Genomic DNA, 20,678 nt, shown 5'->3' with positions numbered 1-20,678 from the left:
GACCAGAGTGCGGATTCTTAGCGCGCAGCTGTGGCTAGTGAAGGACACGTGCAGGGGTAGTAAAGTGTGGCTGCAGTGGCGTCTCTAGCGCGTCACGTCGCGTGTCCTGCAAGTGTCTTTTGGTCATCGTTAATGATTGCGATCGTATGCATTCACTTTACGACTTTTACGCACGCAATCCATATTTCAGCCCGATTTGTTGTTTCTATAGACCAGCCCCGATGTTACGAATGCTCTGGTAGTCTCTGAACGTGTACATGGCCTTCTCCGCAGTACAACCTGCAATGAATCTGGAGGCAAAGACCGTACATCCATTCTTTTCTAAGCCCCCTAGTACGTTCCTGGACAGATGGTGGACAATCAAATGCTTATTCTTCACATAGACGGTCAGGTACCAGATCCTTCACAACCCAAGAATATTGCCTCAGCGAACAATGCCCAAGACGCCCCCGAATCCACGAATATAGACTCCAAGCCTAGTAAAGGTTGCAAGAAGAGGGCGCCAACCAATGACGGAATAAAAGAGAAAAACTTTGTATCTCACTTGAAGAACCAGGCATCTCTGGATCGCTTCACTCGGCCTCCATTAGCACAGGAAACAAATGGGGATATTGTGGATGGTATAAGCGACTCTGTCGAAACTTCCTTGGAGGTAGATCCCAACCACGATCGAAGAAAAAGGCAGAAGACGCAATCCCCAGAGCCCTTGCTCAATTCATCAGCCTTGACACAAGTTGAACCGCCTTCTCTGGACTGGCACCAACAATTACAGGTACAAGTAGATGGACCAGCAGACTTGGATTCACGGCCAAACACCCATGTGCTTACCGACGTGACTATGACTGGTGTGCCCGAAGTGATCGAATATGACCAGAAGGAACACTCTACCACATCTACCACACCCAGTACGCCCTCACTTTCAACTTACCCGGAGTCCGTCGCCGTTCCTTCTGAACCCGCACTGGACGAGCCAAAGAACGTGACACCAAAGAAGCAGATCAAGATCACCAAAAGCGGTAGACTTGTCTCCAGCCCACCAAAATCAGCAGTAGATCCGACATCGCCTCCAAAGAAGAGAAGAGGCCGGAAGCCCAAGCAGGCTAAAGTCCTTCCTACAGTGACGGTTATCAAATATGGCACAGACCCAGCGAGCCGATCTGCCATTGGCCAGAAGATCGAAGAGATCCTGAGTGCAAAGAGGAAATCGACTAAACGCGAAGCATCTCAGAAGAACGCACAGCCGAAACCAGCTGCGCCGTCGAAAATAACGCATCCTTTCTTTCTTGGCAAGGCTCAGAAGGACGCCCCTCCAGTCAAGGTCGTCACAGAGCTCCCCGCCGCAACTCCCAGGAAAAGTGCGGTCACTCCAGGAAAGTTGCGTGCCGAGACTCGTAGAGAGGAATCACCAGAGCCCACCTCATTCTATAATAGGGGACTACAAACAAGCAAAGCTGGCAAGCAATCTGGCCTCAACGAGCCCTCATGGCCGACTAGCGAGAATGTGCATGTTCGTAATATGGAATCGACAAACTCACCAATGCGCCTGGATAATTCCACTTGCGTGCAACTAGCATTGAGGCCACGAAAGATGAAGAATGCTGTTGTAACCCTTCCGGAACACGAAGATATGATTGCAAGACTTGCACAGGATCTTTCCAAGGACCAAAGCCGGAGAAACAAAGATCGTACGACCGAGTTTGCGCCTCCTCAAGATGTCCGACTTCCAGCACGTCTACTGACCACAGGCCCCAATATTAAGCGTAGAGTACATGAGCAGCTGCTGGCTAGATCACCCTCTTTAGCTACTGTCGGGCAACCGCAATCATTCCATACAGCCGTTGTTGATCTCCTCAGAGAAATTGAGTACAATCTTACGCCCTTTGATCAAGGAAAGTGTGAGGTCCAATCTTGGGCCCAAAAGTATGCCCCAAAGTCTTCAGCCCATGTGCTACAGACAGGCACAGATGCAGTAGTGCTCAAAGATTGGTTGCAAAGTCTAACAGTCATGACTGTAGGTGGTGCATCAAAAACCACTGCTACAGTAGAAGTGAAGCAGCCACCCCGGAAGAAACGCAAGAAGGCTTTTGACGACTTTATTGTGCCAGACGATGAAGAGGAGGAGGAAGAAGACATGGTGATGCTGCCTCATGTAGAGGGGAGAAGCTACATGGAGCCAGGCTCTTTCAGACGGCCTCAGTGGACGCGTGATAAGAATGTCATACTCATCAGCGGGCCTCACGGGTGTGGCAAAAGTGCAACTGTTCATGCAGTGGCTAAAGAGATGGGGTTTGAAGTCTTCGAGATCCATGCCGGAATGCGCCGCTCGGGCAAAGATATCCAGGACAAAGTTGGCGACATGACCGGAAACCATCTAGTGAACCACAAACGCAACGCAGCATCGATCCAAGAGCCTTGTCAACCCGTAGAGCATACGGAAGAAGAGCATGTAGATGCGCTTGAAAAAGACATCAGCAGCGGCCGGCAAGGGACTATGACATCTTTCTTTCAAGCAAAGTCCAAAGCAGCGATTCCAAAACCAAAACCACAACCACGAACACAGGAAGTCAAGAAGGTAGCGCCATCACCGGCTCAAGCTACACTTCCACTCACACAAACGTCACATACATCTCAGAAGCAATCTTTGATTCTTATTGAGGAAGCTGACATCCTATTTGACGAGGACCAGCAGTTCTGGGCACAGATCACAAAGATTGCATCTATTTCCAAACGTCCCATTGTCATCACTTGTAACGATGAAAGACAAATACCGATGCATGACTTGCCACTTGCCGCTGTATTACGACTTCAGCCTCCTCCTGTGGAACTCGCAACCGATTACCTACTTGCTTTAGCTGGGAGGGAAGGACACGTTCTTGCGCGACAAGCTGTGAAGGAGCTTTACCAATCCAAAGGCTGTGATCTACGAGCTAGTATCATGGAGCTTGACTTTTGGTGTCAGATGTCTGTTGGAGACCGAAAGGGTGGCTTGGAGTGGACGTATCAGCGCTGGCCGCCAGGCAAAGACGTTGATGAATATGGCCAGACGCTGAGGGTTGTTAGTGAGGGCACATATCAATCCGGCATGGGTTGGCTCTCGCACAACGTCTTCGAAACCTCCACCAACACCGCCTTCGACAAGGAAGAAGAACTCTTGCAAGAAGTGTGGACAGATTGGGGCATCAGTCCTTCAGACTGGGGAGCCCCAATGACGAGCAGCCAACAGATACTCAACGCCCACAACGCAGAACCATCCCACCGCCTGCAAGCTCTTGCCAGTCTAGATGCATACACCGAATCTCTCAGCGCAGCAGACATCTTCTGCCGCGTAGACCTCCCCTCCTACAGCACCGCCCACACCCAACCCACCGACGCTTCCCAGCCCCCCATCCCCGAAAAATCCCGCCAAAACTACACTCTCGCAGCCCCCCTCCTCCAAATCGACCACACAACCGATTTCCTCCATCTCTCTACATCCCTGACTCTGCAAACCCACCTCCTCATCCACCGCGCTTACCCCCTCATCTCCCAAACCCGCTGCACCCCCTCCCCCAACCCCTCCTCTCCAACCTCCGAACCTGCCTACGCCAAAGCCATCCTCCGCCACGAACAACTCAAAGCCTCAAAAACCTGCCTCAATCGCTCAGACTTCGCAGCAGCACTAGACTGCCTCGCCGCACCCCCCGACCAACTCATGCCAGAACGCACTTCGTTCACCCTAACCCCTTCGTCTTTCGATCGAAATTTTAGTATAATAACACTAGAACTCGCCCCCTACGTCCGCAGCATCGTCGCCCACGAGCAGAGTCTCGAGCAGATGCGCGCCCGTATGTCCGACGTACTCGGTCCCACTACCACCACCGGTACTACCGCTGGCCTGGGTTCAGCGCGCAAGGCGCGAACTACACGGGCGAGTCGCGTTGCGCTGGAAGGAGGCGTGCGGGAGAGCAAGAGGCGGGAGCGGTGGTTTGAGGCGCTGGGCGAATTCGAAGGCGTGATGAGGACGGCGGGGCGGACGTGGGCGGGGATGGGATGGCGGGACGAGGAGAAGGATGAGGTGGTTAGTTTAGTTGGATCCGAGAGGGATGGCGAGTTTGAAGTTGACGAGGATTATGTTATGGGTGGATGAATCGACATATATACATATATATGCATGTATATAGGTTGTGATTTGAGCGTTGGGTATTTTAGGGTAGATATAGGATCATATGTAGATAGATATCGTTAATGACATAGTAGTTGTTCAAACTGCGGATTCAAAAGGCACGAAAAAGATTGAGGAACGCATCGGATATTTTCATTTCAAACGTATCAAAAAAAAAGAACCGTATGTGCTTTATCGTAAACACTGCCATGTAGCCGTACACCCGGAAGAAGAAGAAGAAGAAGAAGAAGAAGAAGAAGAATCAAAGATAAACGATAATAAAAAAGGAAAGAAAAAAAGAGCAAATTGCCGCCCAAACCTGACCCTTACTGGGCAAACAGGCAACCTAAACGCCTATACCGATTTCCCATTCGTTCCATCCAATCCTTTACAATCTCTTCCATTTTCCCCCTCCCCAACAAATCTCCAACCAACAAAATCAACATACACAAAAACTTCCCTCCCCTCTCTTCTTTCCCGGTACTCCCCTACCGTACATACTCGAGTTTGATACGCTTAGCGCCACGAGCAAACTACGTCGCAGACACAAGCGGCAAACTCTGTCTCTTGCGCTGCTGTCCCCTATTCGATGCATTGCCCGCTGTACGCATCATATTTGGAGAGATTTTAGCAGAAGAAGAAGAGGAAACGGGTAGGGACTTGAGTGGGGGCGTAGGAACGTCAGCGTCAGCTTCAGATTCGTAGTCCGAAGTGAGTTGGGTTGAAGGGGCGTCTTCAGAATCCGCGTCGCTGGCTTCTGTTTCGGGGTCGAGGTGGGGCGGTGATAATGATTTTGGTTTTGTTGGGGTGGTTGTGGCAACGCTAGATGGGGAGGATGGTGTCTCGTCTGCGGGTGCTTGTGTGGTGGGTATGGAGAGTTGAGGCGGCTGCGGTTTGGTAGCTAACTTGGTTGGGAGAAGATCGTCGTCGTCGTCGCTTGGGAGAGCAATGGCAGTGGCTTCTACGTTTGGAGAGGCTTGTGCGTATGCTGCGGCATCGACTGGTGGTAAGGGAGCATCCTCTGCTACCGTGACGTTCTCCGTGGCGGAATGAGATGGGACAGGCGTTGATTCATCAATGCGCTCGTAGAAGAGCATGAAGACATTTCCTTGATGCGCCTCTTCTTCAGAGACAGGGTAGACACTGTCATCGCTGAAGCGCCACCATTGTTCCGACGGGGATGCAGCAGCTTCTTCCTGCGCCTCTTCTTGTTCCTTTTCATCCTCAAGCTCCTTGTCATCTGTCGATGAGGCATCAGCCTCCTCGTTCTCGGTTGGCTTGGAGATAGTCTTTGGGTGTGACCGGTAGCACACATAATGTCCGTTACCATGCGAGCCGTAGTGTGTGACAGCAGCCCGCAACCGGTATTGAAAAGGGGAATCGAATATGGGCTTGCCCCTTGGTAACATGGACTCTCTAGGATCTTTTGGCCACTCTTCTTCAGACGTGGCAGGCTTTTCAGAGCCTTTCGGTGCACCGCCTAGGCACCAATTGCCCAGGTCCAGAACACTTGGGTATGACACACCAGCAGTGTTCTTGAACGGCATACCAGTATACTCATTGAAGCTACTACGGTTGACGTGAAGTACCAATGCCTGGGGTGCTCGCGCGACAACTGCCTGTTTCGATTTGGTACTCTGCACCCAGTTCTTCTTGGGCACATTCAAAGTCTTGAGTAGTGTTTTGTCTTCAAAGTCCTCCTTTTCCAAAGCCTCCTGCACGGCGTCGAGTCTTGCCTTCAATGGCGATTCTGGCTTCTTAGACACAAGAGGAGTTAGAGTCTTCTGTAGCTTAAGTAATGTACACTTTGCGCACTCGACACCGTCGATGAACTCCAAATTCGTATATTCGTCAAGACATTCGCGGATATCGTAACCGTGGTTCTTTCCCAGAGAGACGGTGATGCAGTTGAAGGGGATAAGTGTGAGACCTTCCGAGTAGCCGCAGGATGTACAACCGACGCGCTGTGCGAGGCGGCCCTCAAGAGGGTTTGCGGGAGCCTGTACGGCTGGCTTCTCTGAATCGCCCTTCTCTCCTTCCTGTGTCTTTTCATCTGTATTTGGTGAGTCACTGAGAATCTTTGTGACTTCCAGCCAGGAGACCGAGGATCGCCTCTTACTGCTCGCAGTCTTCTTGACCTCTTCATCTAGCGCATCCAATATCTTGCTATAATACTCTTGCGCATCTTGCTGTTCAAACGTACTCATCGACTTGAGCTTGCCGCGTATCCAGAAATGTTGCCCCTTGTTCTCTGGATCGTTGAGTTTTGTGATTATCTCGAACAGCGCGCCATTGGTGCTTTCCGGTGAGAGCGAGGGATGCTCGGATGTGGTTTTGGCGAGATGGTCGCGCAGCGAAGGAAGCGAAGCAAGGCCTTGGATGACGCTGTTCTGGTAACAAGAGTTGCTGATGTTGCCCAAGCCAGGCGGGACATCACCGGAACCCATGGAAAGAGCGCTCGCGACGCCTCTGACGCCTTTTGAGAGTAAGTTCCCGGGGCTCATGCCAAAGAGGCTACCAAACATGCCTCCACCCTGCGCCGCTGCATCGTCGGATTCCGATCCAGACGCGGAGCCGATCGAAGACGCCCGTGAGCGCAAAACGTTGGTAGCCATCCTGAGAAACCGGCGTACGTAGAAACCGACAGGAAAGCCTAGATAGTCGAGAGCTCTGAGGAGAAAGTATGCACCTATGATAGTGCCCAGGAAAATGGATGTGGTAGTGGAATGCGAGTCGGATGTGTTCCAGCGCTGTTGATAGGCGTCAAGTTCGGGGTATTCGCCGTAGCTCATAGCTCGTAGGGGGGCTGTTGTAGAAAAAATAAAGCTGAAACGTGCAAGAGACCACAACGCTGTTTTTTGTGTTGGAAGAAAAAAGCGGGTGGGCGAACGGGAGCGAAGGTTGGTGAATGATGATAAATCAGTGAAGGCGCAAAGTGGGAAAGGGTTCCAGTCTTTCAGCCCTCAGGCCAGCGCATGGACGGTGTCGAACAGAGCAAACGCGGTGGTGTGTTTGTCTGCGACATGGGAGAGACGAGCGTACGCGGACGACGGTCGAAGGACGATGGGCGGCAGCGGTGGGTGGCGGAGGGTTGGCGTGAATGTTCGCAGGGCAAGGACTTTGCGGCTACTGAAGAAGGTGCGGACATGCAACTAGCGGCCGAAGTGGATCCGGAATTTCGGTCCTCGAACGAGCTAGTGGGGGAACTTTTGTAGATTTGCGACTTCCGATTTCACGACATTTCAAAACACACGTTGTAAATCTTTTCGCGTGGGACTCGAAAGTAGTAAATTTTCTTCGATCACCCATATAGACCAAGATAGGTCGAGTACTTTTGTGAAACAAAAGAAAAAAAGAAGATTACCACATCAAACAACTCCCGCGCAATCGCCGCAACAAAAAAAACCCCCCAACATACACAATGGCCAAAACCGCAAAAGTCAAGAAGCGCCGTTAGTCCTCCCAACACCCATCCTTAAATTACCACTAACCTCTCAAACAGAAGTCACAATCCACTCCCGCGCCGCCCGCCGCGCAACCTCCCCCTCCCTCTCCCTCCCCCTCTCTGCCCAACCACCCACCCACACAACCCGAGACTCAACCTCGCCCTCGCGCCCCTCCACCCTAAACCCGCACGCCCTCGCCGCCAAAGACGCCGGCATCCAAAAGCGCCAGAAAAAAACCTCAAACATGACGCGTGCGCAGCGGCTGCGCCACCAAAAGGGACTTGAACGTGCGGAGGAGAATATGGATAAATTGGCGAGTAAGCGGTTGAAGAGTCTCGGTAAGGGCAGGAAGGTGACGGAGAGGGCGAAGGGGTGGGAGGATATTAATGGGGAGGGGGGCAAGAAGGGGAGGAAGAGTGTAGTGGGGGATGGGGATGTGGAGGCGAAGAGGGGGGAGAGGGAGTGGGGTGGGGATGAGGATATGGATGAGGCGGGTGATACCAAGGACGTGGATGTTGCGACAGCGCAGAGTGCAGCGGTACCTGAGGAGGTGGATGAGATGTTGTAAGCGGCTTTTTTTTTTGGGGGGGGGGGGGGGGAAGTCAACGTTATGATGACAAAAAAGTACGATACCCAGAAAGGAAATGAATACATGTGCTCCTCTTTTTTTTCTTGTTCTTATTCTTCACATACATATTGCACAACCGGCATTCTCGTTCTCCAGGGTAATCAACCAAGTATCTCTCCTTGTTTTGAAGCAATATTCAAATACACTAAACAACCCCCTAACTTTTATACACAAGCAAAACCACTGCGCCAATTGAATATATCCACAAATACCCCCCAAAAAAACATACCCTTTACCTCCCACGTCTCCCCCACCCATTCTCAAACCGATTATCCGCCTCAACAGCCGCAGTAATTTGATTCTTATACGAATGATACAACTCGCGAATCTGGCCCTTATCCTCCATACGTTTCACAATCTTAGCCGCAGCCTTAGCTCTCTTGCGATCGCTCCAGCCCTCCCTCTTTACTAACTTCTTCTCTGTGAAATGACCCTCTGCTTTGAGGTAATCTTTAACCCACTGGTAGAGATGGTAGCGCCAGTGGTACAAAGTGTGTGCGACTTGGGCGTTGGCTTTGCAGGTTGAGCCGACGGGGAAGCGGTGAGATTCTGGGGGGATACGCTCTTTTTGGTAGTTGTAGGTTGGTTTTCCACCGTTGGGGAGGGTTTCCGAGTCGGAGGAGAGGGCAGAGGAGGTGGAGGAATCGGAGTCAGAGTCAGAGTCAGAGTCGTAGTCGGAGTTGGAGGAGAGGGGTTCGAGGGTGTCTGGGTTGTACGGCGCGCCTTGGAAGAGGAGCTCGGAGCTTGCGGTGTGGTTGGTGCGGTTGCAGGCTTCGCAGTGGGGAGACATTGCGGCTCTTGCGCTGGCGCTGAGGTCGTTAATCATCAGGTCTGGTCGTGCGCGGATAGCGCGCGTAAAGTCGGAAGTCCAGGCTGCTGATGTGTACTTTGATCCTGCGAGGCCTTTGACTTCGTCATCAAGTTTCCGGAAAGTCACCGTATAGATGTTTTTAGTTGACTCGAAACCGGGGTGGATCTTTTTCATGACCATCCACTCGACGGCATGTCTGAACAGGTCCTTTGTCTTTGCTCGAGAGAGGCTCAAGGTTAGTCGCAGCTCGTCCAAGTCGTCATTTGCTGCGGGTTCTCCAATAATATTCTCTGTATCGTCGATAAATTGCTCATCGTCTTGATCTTCTTGAAACATATCAAAGGCATTGGTCTCCTGCTCATCCTCGCTGTCGTCTTGGTCCGAAGCCTCTACGTCGCTATCCTCCTCCTCCTCCTTGATAATCTCAAGTTCTGAATCGGAGTCGGACTCGGAATCTATGACAACTGTCTTTCGCCGCACAGGTGTTGCTGAAGACGAAGCCTCGGTTGTGCCAGCTCTTCGTCTCTTCAGGGCTTCCAGAGCTTCTTGTCGCTTGTTCTTTAGCGTTGTGCTTGTTGACCTACGACTGTCTGCAACTGGAGATGATCGTAGAAATGCAAGGTCTTCTTTAAGTTCTTCTTGCTCTTCGTTATCCCCCGTATCATCAGCACAGTCCGACTCTTCCATATCTGAGGCAGAGTCTTTGTTGGCTCCGTGTGTCTCATCTTCGTCTTCGTCCTCATCATCATCATCAGACATGGGTCTTCGTCTCTTAAGCTTGCGCCTGACACTGCGAGGCGGGGTATGCTTGTTTTGTTCCTCCTCTTCTTCCTCTTCCTCTTCGTTTGGAGTAGAAGCCTTTCTAGCAACCCCTCTTCGAGCGCTGCGTGGTGCAGGTTCTGACTTGGCTTGCTTCTTCTTTTTCTTTCTCTTCCTGTCTTCTTCTGAGCTCTCGATTTCAACTTTGATACCGTGCCGTTGACGTTTGCGTGGTATCACTACAACAGTTGCCTCGCCTTCAGATTCGCTTGATGTCGCCTCACGTCGCCGCTTTTTAGACTTTGACTTGGGCTGCTTCTCGACTGGCTGCTCCTCTTCTGAGCTTGAGGAGCCACTTGCGTGATTGTTTCGATCATTGAACATGCCTATGCGCAAGCCTCTCTCTGTCTCTTGTGCCAACTCATCCTCGCTTGTTGAATCCTGATATGTCTTCTTTGATGCCCGACTGGCGCTACCTTTTGTCGGCTTTTGTGGCTTCTGGGACGCGCCAGCCATGGGTGTTGCGGAGGATCTAGTTGCACGCGATGTTTGGGAAGCAGGCGAGAAATTGATTTTGGTCTGCCGCTTGTTGTCCCGAGCTTTCTTGCGCGCCATCCTGAACAGATCCTTTTGAATTTACTTTACTGCTTGTCCCTCACTGTTGACTCGCAGATTCTGCTGTGCGCGTCGCTGTCGCGTTAAGTATGCGCGTTGCGCAAACAGTGCTACAGTGCTGGAAGCTTTGTGACTTTCTTCGAATGATCTGCAGCCTGTGTAGATTTAGATGTACATTTTCGGTTGCTCTGGATAGCAATTAGATGTGCAAGGAGGCACAGTGCGATTCTTCGATGAGTGGGGCGAAAGTGTGTAGAAGGATTGCAAGGGTCCAGCGAGGCGCGCGAGCACGTGCAGTAACGTCATCATCCACAAACACTCAGTCACGTTATTTTTCTCATAGACCGCCATCTTTGCTGTTACAATATTTTCTCTGTACATGTGTGTCATGGTTGTTGTCTAAGATCTCGATTGACAACAGAAAAGAGATAGGGTTTGGCACTAGAGGTATGCACCTTCTGCTTTGTTGCAAGTGCAAGCATCTAATATCTAGACGGGCCTTTGTCGTTTGCTGCTTTTTGTACATCTGCACGGCGCAAATAGTCTGTGTAAGATTTCCTAAACGATGGATGCCGATATCAATTACGATCTCACCGCAGTTAGAACATATTACCGCAGGGAATATGGTGCCACTCTGGGACGCGTCGATGTCCAAAAATGGTTGCATTAAACAGTGCTGAAAGGTGGAACTTGGTAAGCTCGCAGTTAGATTCCACGGATATCCCAGCAGTGGTTTGCCAAACAGACCTTAGAAATAGGAGAGCAAATGAACGAGAGGACAGGATTGGCCAGATGACATGGTCTACGCAATGTACACAGATTACTCGATCGCCGATGCGGCAGCTTCCGTGCAAGGCGCATAGAAATTCAATTTGGAATGCAAGCTAGTAGGGCGAGTCTTACCAGAAGTCGGTATGGTAAGCGGCAAGGGCCGACACTACTACTGAGCTGTTCACGGTACCTGGGCACCATCTGCATTGAGTAGTAAAGAGACTAGAAAGATTATAGGGCGCCATGTGACTCGGGGAATTATATGCATATGTAACGGAGTATACAAGAGTAGTCGCCGAATACATTGTAACAGCCTCTCGGTCGATCGGGAAAGCCGGAAACAAAATTGCCTAACACCAACGGTATGAAGCCCGCTTAGAAACGCTGCTCCTGCTGCAGCACGACTGATATTATTTTAGTTATTATACGCGTAAGTATAATACTTATAGAGTAAGCGCGATCACTGGCTCTAATTTTCTCTTAAAATAATATTATGGTGCTGCTGATATCCTGTTGTGAAGATTGGTCGTTTTGGTGGACTAGCCCGCTTGGCCTGGGTTTTCCGGCTTTATCGATCGACCGAGAGACAGCTTCGGAAGGAATCAAGTTCTAGGCATTCGTGGCCAACACACGGTCGGTGTTGAAGCTTTGTCGCATACTGGAGCGCATCTATAGGCGCATATCAGGCAAGGTGAAACATGGTGCTCTCAAAGTCAGAATGCGGTGGTTAAACAAGGAATGGAAGATGAGGGGGATAGTAAGGTTTCGGAGGTCAGAGAGAAATCGCACGCTCGTAGGTTGACGGCAGCACACTCGGCTTGAACAAGTAGTATGCAAGCATCGTCTTATAAATCTTGGCTCTGGCAGTGGGATCTTGTTGTGAGTGTTGTTGCAGGGGTATAAGAGAAAGAATATGTGTGTACGTGTGAGGGAGTGAGAGAGGCGGTTTGCATGTTTGCGTCTGTGCGCAAGCCAAGTCGCAGGTTCTCGCGCGGAAAGAAGGAGCGACTGTCAAGTCGAAGCACGCCATGCCATGATGCATGAGTAAAACCTGCTAGTGAGCGCACGGACGTGAAGATGGAATGCGCCGGCTGCCTTTAGCAGTGGCAGCCAGCGTCTTGTAATGCTGTCGAATGCTGGGACACAGCCTGCAGTGGCACATGGCCTGGCAGTGACATGGCAGCCTCCGTCGTTTCTGCCAATCTGTCTGCGCTGGGCTGTGGCTGCAGCGTGGGTGAAAAAAGCTGGGGGGGGGGTGCGCGTGGTATTGTGGGCACAGGCATAGGCAGGCTATGCTGAAAAGAATCGAGGCGAGGCCCGATTGTGTGCGATGCCGCTCAGCCTACCCGAAGCCGCTCATTCGGCGCGACACGGAGGCAGTAGGAAAGGCCCTTGACCTTGCCCTTGCCTTTTGACCTCGCCATCGCCATCGCCGTCGCCAGTGCCGTCGCCCGCGCGTTCCGAGGCTGACTGAGTGATTGTGTTCGGGAGAGAGTCGAGGGTCAAGGGGAGGGGCCCCAGGAGCGCCAGAGGCCCCAACCAGGAGCGTTAGACGGACAGAGTTTGATGTCGTCCAGCAACGCGCTCGTGCGACGTTTTAGGGCTGGGATGAGGCTCGATGGGCAAGGACAGCGACGGGGAAGCGAGGCCCAGCGACTGGGGGGCCCACGGTGGAAAGGGCTGCCGGCGCTGTTTCTGCAATGGGTTGGCCGGGCGCTGCAGGGATGGGACCAATCACGGCCGAGATGAGACAAGCTGGAACGGCAGGTGCCACCAGGCCGCCGGCGTGCCCTCAAGCTTCGCCCAGCCCACTCCCACTTGGCCTCGACGCTTAACCCACAACCGCGACGCTCGACTCTCGAACCCACCTCCTCCACAACCCCGTACATCCGATGCCGCTCGCCTGAACATCCATGGGACTCCTCCATCCGTCACCAACTGCTGCTGGACCAGTATAGCCCCCCGATCGAGCATGTGGGAGGCCGACTCGTGGCCTGCCGCCTCTCGTCTCCTGGACAGTCGCGCGCCCGATGCCACGACGCCCTATGTAAGCCCTCTGCTGTCCGCCGCGACACGCCTCGACCAACGCGACTAACTGCCACGCCTAGCACTGTCCCTCGTACAAACTGCCTGCCCATGGTACCATTGAGATTTCGCCCGGCAACACAATCGTCCTCACCGAAAGCGCCCTCTTCCGTCCCCTTTGCTCCAACACGCCCGGCAACTCCAACTCCATCGAAGATGGCACCGGCGGCGTCACCAGCATCGCCGACATGCGCGACCCCTTCCACGCCTCCATCACCCCTCAGGCCTATGCCACGGGCGCTGCCACCGTTATCGCTTGGATGCTCGTAATCATGCTCATCATCACGCCGCGCACCTTCTTCGTCGGCAATGCCTCTGGACGGTCAGGCCTCATGGGACGCCGCGGCATGATTAGCGGTGCTTCAGGAGGAGGTTCCATCATCGGCGTGGGCAGCCGCCCATGGCTGCAAAAGGCCGCAGCCCTGACTGTCGCCATTTCGCTTACCCTCGCCACTGCCGACACCTTCAAGATTGCCGAGCGCCAGTACGAGGACGGTTTCATCGATGCCATGGAGCTGCGTGACCAGGTCGTCGCCGGCATGGAAATCAAAGTTTCGCGTGTTGTTTCCGACATATTCCTATGGCTTGCCCAAGTGCAGACGCTCATTCGCCTGTTTCCACGCCACAAAGAAAAGGTCATCATCAAATGGGTCGGTTTCGCCCTTATCCTCCTCGACATCTTATTCAGCTGCCTCAACAGCTTTGGTCCCTACGAGAATTCTCGCCGCCCCGCACATTTCGACACTGCCATTCCCGCCCTGAGTTACCTGTTCCAACTATCGCTAAGCATGCTCTATGCCGCCTGGGTCATGTACTACGCTATTACCAAGAGACGATATGCTTTTTACCACTCGATGATGTGGAACATGAGCGTCATCGCACTTGTATCCATTATTGCTATCCTAACACCAGTCGTTTTCTTCATTACCGATATCGCAAACTACACCATTGCCGGATGGGGAGACTACTTTCGCTGGGTGGGGGCTGCCGCTGCTAGTGTTATTGTTTGGGAATGGGTTGAAAGAATTGAAGCTCTGGAAAGAGAAGAGAGAAAAGATGGAATTTTGGGAAGAGAAATTTACGATGGAGACGACATGCTGGACAACAGTCCATCCGATCACAGCTGGCCATCGAAGCGCAAACATCAGCAATCAGAAAAATCCAACCAACAAAACGGCCACCGAGGAGACAACAAAGGTGCAAGTGGGGGTTTTGGTGTTTTTACATCAGCTCATGCCGCTCGTTTCAACACCTTTGCACAGAAATTTGGACGAAAGATGACTGAATCGCCGCGAGCAGAAGCACGCAAAAGACGCACTATTCACATTCCTGCCCCACCTCCGGTTGCGCGACGCTCAGCATCTACAACACGCGCAGACCGTAGCTCGCGCTCCTACGTCCGGGTACATACCCCACCTCCAGTACCCGTCATCTCTTCGCCCGTTAGCAGGACAGACACTACCAGCGCCGACTCAACAGTTTATACGGTACGCTATCATCCTATCAGTGACACACCACCACTACCCCACCCTGCACCCGCAGACCGCCGGATAGCAGATTACGAGGCGCAACAACAACCACAACCACAACCACAACCGCAACTGCAACCACAAGAACAAAAACCGCTACCAAGTCAACCAGCCGACCTGGAAGATCCCGAAAAGGGTGCCGAAATTGAAGAAGCCAGTATCACTGCCAACAAAGGCAAGTGGCAGTGGCAGGCACTCGGCAATGCCTTCCGCAGGAAGGGAAAGACACCACCTCGGGAGCTGCAAAGAGGCCAGGTGATTGAGCCACTTGGAGTTGACGATGTGGCTGCAAACATACCACCACGCACCTACAACGGACTAGCTCTGGGAGATCGACTCGGCACGTTTGCCGCACAGCAAAGCGAGAAGCTAAGGTCCAGAAAGAAGAATGGGTTGCAACAGGACATGCAGCTACCTGTGACGATTATCCCTGCACAACCTCGTGGACAGACCTGGTCTCCAGACATTATCCGTCAGCAACAACAAGAAGCTCAGCAAGAGGAAGCGTTTACCAGCGCAGGCACCCAGCTTGGACGGCCAGCGACAACCGCAGACATAGAAGCGACTGATTCGAGTGAAATTGCGCATCTCTCGACGTCATCACCACGTTCTCAACGCAATCCTCGGATTCGATTCTCGCCAGGAATCCTGCATGAGCAGCAGCAACAGCAGCAGAGCAGTGGTGGCACCCTAGGAATGCAGGTACGACAGCCATTGTCTACACCGGCGACGGGGTTGGCACAAGATGAAAGCACATCGGTTGTTGACTTTAGCGTGCCTCGGCAGCCCAGCCGGACGGACCATGAAAGGTAGCCGTGAGGAAGAGATGTGGTGTGTTGTATGTTTGTGTTTATATTTGTCATGTTGATAGCACGTATATACCCCCTTATGTTGGATTGGCGTATTTTGGAGGACGAGTAGTGGTTGGGTGATACCACGCAGCATTGGCATAGGACGGCGCAGTGGGAACTTCAAAAAAGGAATCATTTGGTGTTTGTTATGGGGATTGGATACCCGCCGACTGTGAGGTCAGGCTCTTTTTCTTTATTTATTTTGGAGGAATGGCGCATTGTTATATATTGTAGGTTGTGTATGTGCAACTAGTGTTGTTGTTGTTGGATGAGCGGCTAAAAGGCACGCCACTTGCAATACAAAGACTTTTTTTCACCAGTGCAGACGTGTTATATTGGCAATGGATGAATGAGTGGATGGGTGAATAATGAAGCAAAGGCGGGGGCCAAGAGAGGGCGATAAGGCTGGGGGGGTTCGGTAGAGCTTGGGCCGGGGTGGGTGGTGGAGGCGTCGTGGGTTCCTTGCAAGGCCGCATCATAGCTCCATGTTATCATGGCGCGTGGGCGGCTGCAGCTACTGCATAGAAACTAAACTGCGACCCAGCAGCCTCCGCCTCATATCGACCGCGCGCAGCCTGACGGAAGACAGTCGCCCAGCGCCTCTTCCTCTGACCCATCATGTCTCTCTTTGGCGACGATGACAGCAACACGCCGCCGCGCCCAGGACAATCGTCGTCGCTCTTCGATGACGATCCCAAGCCCGCGGGCAGGCCGGGCAACAGCTTGTTTGCAGACGACCTCGGTGACAACGACTCGCCCTGGGCATTCCCCACGCCCAAGAAAGCTGGCCGCGAGGCGCTCGTGAGGTCGCTGCTCCCGCCCACAGACGTGCCCGACTCGTATATTGATGCATTCGACGCCCTGCTCGACGCCGGCCATGGCCACGGCAACGGCGTCAGTCCTGAGGGTGTGAAGCAGTTGCTGATAAACAGTGGCATTCCCACCCACGCCCAATCCAAGATTCTCGAGATTGTGCTGCCCGCCGGTGGAAGCGCCGAGCTGGGGAGAAACGAGTTCAATGTTGTCTTTGCCTTGATTGGGCTGGCCCAGGAGCACGAGGACATCACCCTCGACAGCGTCGACGAGAGAAAACGGAGTGAGTGTTAGCAGGAATCGTCGCCGTGCATACGCCTGCAGCCCACCAGTACTGACCCAGTGCCAGATCTCCCCGTACCCACTGTATCCCTTCCTCAATCCGCAAAGGCCCGCGACTCGTCGCCTGCTCCCGCTCCTGCCTCTGCATCGACCTCTGCATCCACTGCTCCTCCTCCACCACCACCGCAGGACCCCCATCCCCCAACCCCTCCAGCTCCTCAGCGCCAGCCGACCCAGCAACAACAATCGCCTGCTGCAAACAAGTCAAGTGCGCCCATGCGCAAGCAATCTTTCGGAGACCCGGAGGCGGATCCGTGGGGCAGCCCTGACCTGCACAGAGGCCATAGCCACGCCAACTACACCACTATACAACACCAGACCAACGGCTCCAGCATTCACACCAGAGGCCGCACCACCAGCCAGTTCACCACCCACTCGACCACCGAGTCGGCAAATCCCCAACCTGTCCAGCCCAGCTCTTTGGGCAGCGAAGGTGGTTGGGGAGGATACAATGGTGGTGCAAACCAACCCTATGCTGCCCCGACTATGGGAGATGGAGGCTTTGGCGCTCCTACGCGTCGAGAAGGCGCATCTAATGCGCCACCGGAGCTGGGTACGTCAATTGGTCGATTGCCCGGCGCGTCTGGAAACGACGAAGTAATCACCATCACTGCCCTCTCGGAGAAAGAGGGCGTCTTCATGTTCCAGCACCGCAACTATGAAGTGGCCAGCTCGCGGCGCACAACAAAGGTCGTCCGTCGATACAGCGATTTCGTCTGGTTATTAGACTGCTTGCACAAGCGGTATCCATTCCGACAATTGCCATTGTTGCCCCCAAAGAGGGTTGGCAGTAAGTTGTCTCCCTTCCCATTGTCTTCATGAATATTGAGAGTTCTTAGTCAACGGCAACCCAATAGCCGCCGATGCCACCTTCCTCGAGAAGCGAAGAAAGGGTCTGGCACGATTCACAAATGCCCTTGTGCGCCATCCGGTCCTCAACCAAGAACAATTGGTTGTCATGTTCCTGACTGTGCCTACGGTAGGTTAAACTAGCACCAACATGATCTAGATTGTACTGACGAGAAGCAGGAACTTGCGGTATGGCGTAAGCAAGCCAATCTCTCTGTACAGGAAGAGTTCACCGGCAAACCCCTTCCTCCGGATCTCGAAGATTCCCTACCAAAGACTCTGCCTGAACTCTTCGACACGGTTAGGTCAGGCGTACGACGTAGCGCTGAATCTTACATTGCGCTTTGCAGCATGATGGAACGCCTCTGCCGCCGAAATGAAGGCATGGCAGCCGAGTACCTGCGCTTCTCTTCGGCACTCAGCGGCCTGACAGAAGCAAGTCACGACACATATGCTGTGGATACCAACGACGTACCCTTACTGAACGAAGGTCTAAGCGCTACAGCACGGCATCTCGATTCGAGTAAACAGCTACTCGAAGACGAAGCAAGAGGCTGGGAAGAAGGCGTCTTGGAAGACCTCAAGCGCCAAAGAGACACCCTCGTCAGCGTAAGAGACATGTTTGACCGACGAGACAAGTACGCCAAAGACAACATTCCCCAACTGGAACGCCGAATCGTTAGCAATGAGGCCAAACTCAACAATATCCGCAACAAACCCGATGCCAAGCCCGGCGAGGCGGAAAAAGTCGAAGAGGCCATTTTCAAGGTTTGTTATTTTCCTCTCTCTCTCCTTATCACGTCTAAAGTTTGTTGTAAGTACGAAAAGGGGCTAACTTTGATGTTTAGGACAAGGAATCTATTGTCCAACAACACGCCCGCGGCGTCTTCATCCGCGAATGCATCCGCGACGAACTCCTCTTCTTCCAGAAATCCCAATACCACATTAGTCGTCTCCACCAGGAGTGGGCGCAGGAACGAGTCAAGTATGCTGAACTCCAGGCGGATAACTGGCGTGCGCTTAGTGAAGAGGTGGAGAGTATGCCTTCGGCTGAGTAGAGTCCATAAAAAAGGGCTCCTCACTTTTTCCTGTCTGTCTGTCTGTTGTTGTTGTTTGTCTAGTAAGAGAAGCATGTCAAGTTGGGTGAATACAGCTGGGTGAAATGGGATACACGAGATATATGAGACAGAGAATGAGGTACAAGGATGAACGGTTGTCTTTTTTTTGCCTTTTTGCTTTTATAGGGAGGAGTGTTGTCTGTGAAGCAAGTAATGAGGACAGCGAGCGAGCGAACGGTCGAGAGCGAGAGTGAGATGGAGGCGAGGGGGTTTACACGTGTACTTGGACTTGTTTGATACCACAATGAAAGAGAAAGAGAAGGGGGAATTAGGACCCACGTTTCCTATGCTACGGTTTCTCTCTCTCTCTCTCTCTCTCTCTCTCTCTCTCTCTCTCTCTCTCTCTCTGTTTTCTCGCAAATTTGTACATTGTTTCTCTCTCTCTTTTTTTTCTTTCTTTGTTATATATGCATATATGTCATCTCTCTTCAGCACCGACTAGTACGTAGTTAGTTCGCTTTCCCACTCTCTCCATATTGGTCATTTGCATTTTTTTTTCTTTTGGAATGGCATAATTCAGGTCCTTTGTCTACTTATCTTGTTAGTGGGTATAAATTGGATTGTGTGTCCGCTTGGGTGTGTTTGAATGGACTAGATGTGTTACAAGGCCGTTCTTGTCTTGTTAGTTGTACTAGCACAACAAGTTCAAAGAGTAAAGCTTGCGGATTGAGTATTTGGATTGTCGGTTATGCAAAGAACCGGAGAGCACATGCATGCAAGGAAGAAACATGTCCGACACAGCACACACAGAGAGAGATGGAGAGGGAGAGAGAGAAAGTCAAAACATCAAGTTTCCATTGTCAGAAACCGCCGTTTCGTCGCCTTCCCTCGACACACACATAGCAAGTAAAAAAAAGCTATCATTTTCAGCTCTTGTTTCCTATCTTGCCTCGCGTCCCCCCCATGCTAAATCCATCCACCCCTCTTCTTCTTTTTTCCCGTAGTTGCAAGTGAAAAAGAAAAGAAAAGATCCGGGGGTCCCGAGGTGGCCATTTCGTATCGTCAAGTAATCATCTCGTCAAGTTTGTGCGCCGCCCCTACTCCGGTTCGATTTCCGTTTGAATAAAGGGTAAGGGAATTTATCGGTGCTGTAAGTCTGTTAACCTCTTTGCCTCCTTCCATGCGCAAACAACCTCGTAGTAGACACGATCGTTCGTCTGCCAGGCTGTTGTAAGAGCGTAGTGAAAATAGAAACGTACCTTGACAAAGCCAATGTCGGCGCTCTTCTCACGGAAGCACTGACGGCAGATGTTGAGGCCGTACTTGCGGATCAGACCAGCAGGGTGCGTGCAAACGCGGCTGTTGAGTACTGTGTTAGCCTTTGCCTATAAAGTAACGCCTTTTCCTTATTTTCCTGCAACGTCCAATCGCCCGTTTTCCTGCGCTGCCCCTGCGCCCATCATGGTACGCAAAAGGCCCGCCTTCCCTATTCCTCCACATGGACTAGAATGGGTATGTATGTAGACATGGATGCGGACGGAGGTATATAAAGAGGGAGCGACGTACCACTCGCGAGAGCCCTTGCCGTAGGTCCTAGGGCGGGAGTACCAGACCGACTCGTGAGACATGATGTGTGGTTGAAGGGCGGGTTGGGCGGGTAAGTCCTGGTGTGCTGCCTGAAATCAGTCTTTTGTTCTTGCGCACAGATTGACTGCTTTTACGGCGTCGGATACGGGGCTGCAACTCACAGTATTGACGATTGTCGGCGGTGTTAGACGGGCTTGCTGTAGGCTTGACGAAGTTCCTCGATGGGCGGTCGATGCCGATAATTCGCGTATTGTGTGTGATGGTCCGTGCGAGGCGCTAACGCTGGCGCACAGGTTTCCATTGCGTTCGTTGGGGTGTGCCAAGAGATTGCTGGATTCTGTTCCCCATCTCCCCCAACATGTCCTATGGAGAAGCTTAATGAGCATGCGGTGA

At 52.4% G+C, this 20,678-nt stretch overlaps 7 protein-coding genes across 7 annotated transcripts; 4 read left to right on the top strand and 3 right to left on the bottom strand.

Annotated features, from left to right (window-relative positions):
• Positions 1 to 284: 284 nt before the first annotated feature.
• Positions 285 to 4,126, top strand: COCVIDRAFT_101115 (hypothetical protein; the record flags this gene model as incomplete). Its single annotated transcript, XM_014700463.1, has 2 exons — positions 285 to 333; positions 384 to 4,126. The coding sequence occupies 2 exons, from the start codon at positions 285 to 287 to the stop codon at positions 4,124 to 4,126; spliced, it is 3,792 nt and encodes a 1,263-aa protein (XP_014555949.1).
• A 548-nt stretch (positions 4,127 to 4,674) lies between these two features.
• Positions 4,675 to 6,933, bottom strand: COCVIDRAFT_16565 (hypothetical protein; the record flags this gene model as incomplete). The annotated part of the gene is made up of 1 exon (XM_014700433.1): positions 4,675 to 6,933. One exon carries the CDS (start codon positions 6,931 to 6,933, stop codon positions 4,675 to 4,677), a length of 2,259 nt encoding a protein of 752 aa, XP_014555919.1.
• Positions 6,934 to 7,562: 629 nt separating this feature from the next.
• On the top strand, positions 7,563 to 8,155 carry COCVIDRAFT_16564 (hypothetical protein; the record flags this gene model as incomplete). The annotated part of the gene is made up of 2 exons (XM_014700432.1): positions 7,563 to 7,593; positions 7,644 to 8,155. The coding sequence occupies 2 exons, from the start codon at positions 7,563 to 7,565 to the stop codon at positions 8,153 to 8,155; spliced, it is 543 nt and encodes a 180-aa protein (XP_014555918.1).
• Positions 8,156 to 8,447: 292 nt separating this feature from the next.
• On the bottom strand, positions 8,448 to 10,400 carry COCVIDRAFT_101117 (hypothetical protein; the record flags this gene model as incomplete). Its single annotated transcript, XM_014700462.1, has 1 exon — positions 8,448 to 10,400. The coding sequence occupies one exon, from the start codon at positions 10,398 to 10,400 to the stop codon at positions 8,448 to 8,450; it is 1,953 nt and encodes a 650-aa protein (XP_014555948.1).
• A 2,743-nt stretch (positions 10,401 to 13,143) lies between these two features.
• COCVIDRAFT_27202 (hypothetical protein) lies at positions 13,144 to 15,598 on the top strand (the record flags this gene model as incomplete). The annotated part of the gene is made up of 2 exons (XM_014700461.1): positions 13,144 to 13,218; positions 13,280 to 15,598. 2 exons carry the CDS (start codon positions 13,144 to 13,146, stop codon positions 15,596 to 15,598), a joined length of 2,394 nt encoding a protein of 797 aa, XP_014555947.1.
• A 656-nt stretch (positions 15,599 to 16,254) lies between these two features.
• Positions 16,255 to 18,698, top strand: COCVIDRAFT_16561 (hypothetical protein; the record flags this gene model as incomplete). Its single annotated transcript, XM_014700431.1, has 5 exons — positions 16,255 to 16,732; positions 16,799 to 17,581; positions 17,631 to 17,770; positions 17,821 to 18,408; positions 18,489 to 18,698. 5 exons carry the CDS (start codon positions 16,255 to 16,257, stop codon positions 18,696 to 18,698), a joined length of 2,199 nt encoding a protein of 732 aa, XP_014555917.1.
• A 1,139-nt stretch (positions 18,699 to 19,837) lies between these two features.
• Positions 19,838 to 20,326, bottom strand: COCVIDRAFT_27200 (hypothetical protein; the record flags this gene model as incomplete). Its single annotated transcript, XM_014700460.1, has 3 exons — positions 19,838 to 19,846; positions 19,958 to 20,057; positions 20,265 to 20,326. 3 exons carry the CDS (start codon positions 20,324 to 20,326, stop codon positions 19,838 to 19,840), a joined length of 171 nt encoding a protein of 56 aa, XP_014555946.1.
• Between the last annotated feature and the right edge of the window lie 352 nt (positions 20,327 to 20,678).

This window comes from Bipolaris victoriae (genome assembly GCF_000527765.1).
Source record: "Bipolaris victoriae FI3 unplaced genomic scaffold scaffold_49, whole genome shotgun sequence".
NCBI classification, from domain to species: domain Eukaryota; kingdom Fungi; phylum Ascomycota; class Dothideomycetes; order Pleosporales; family Pleosporaceae; genus Bipolaris; species Bipolaris victoriae.
This window is presented reverse-complemented; position numbering and strand designations above follow the sequence as displayed.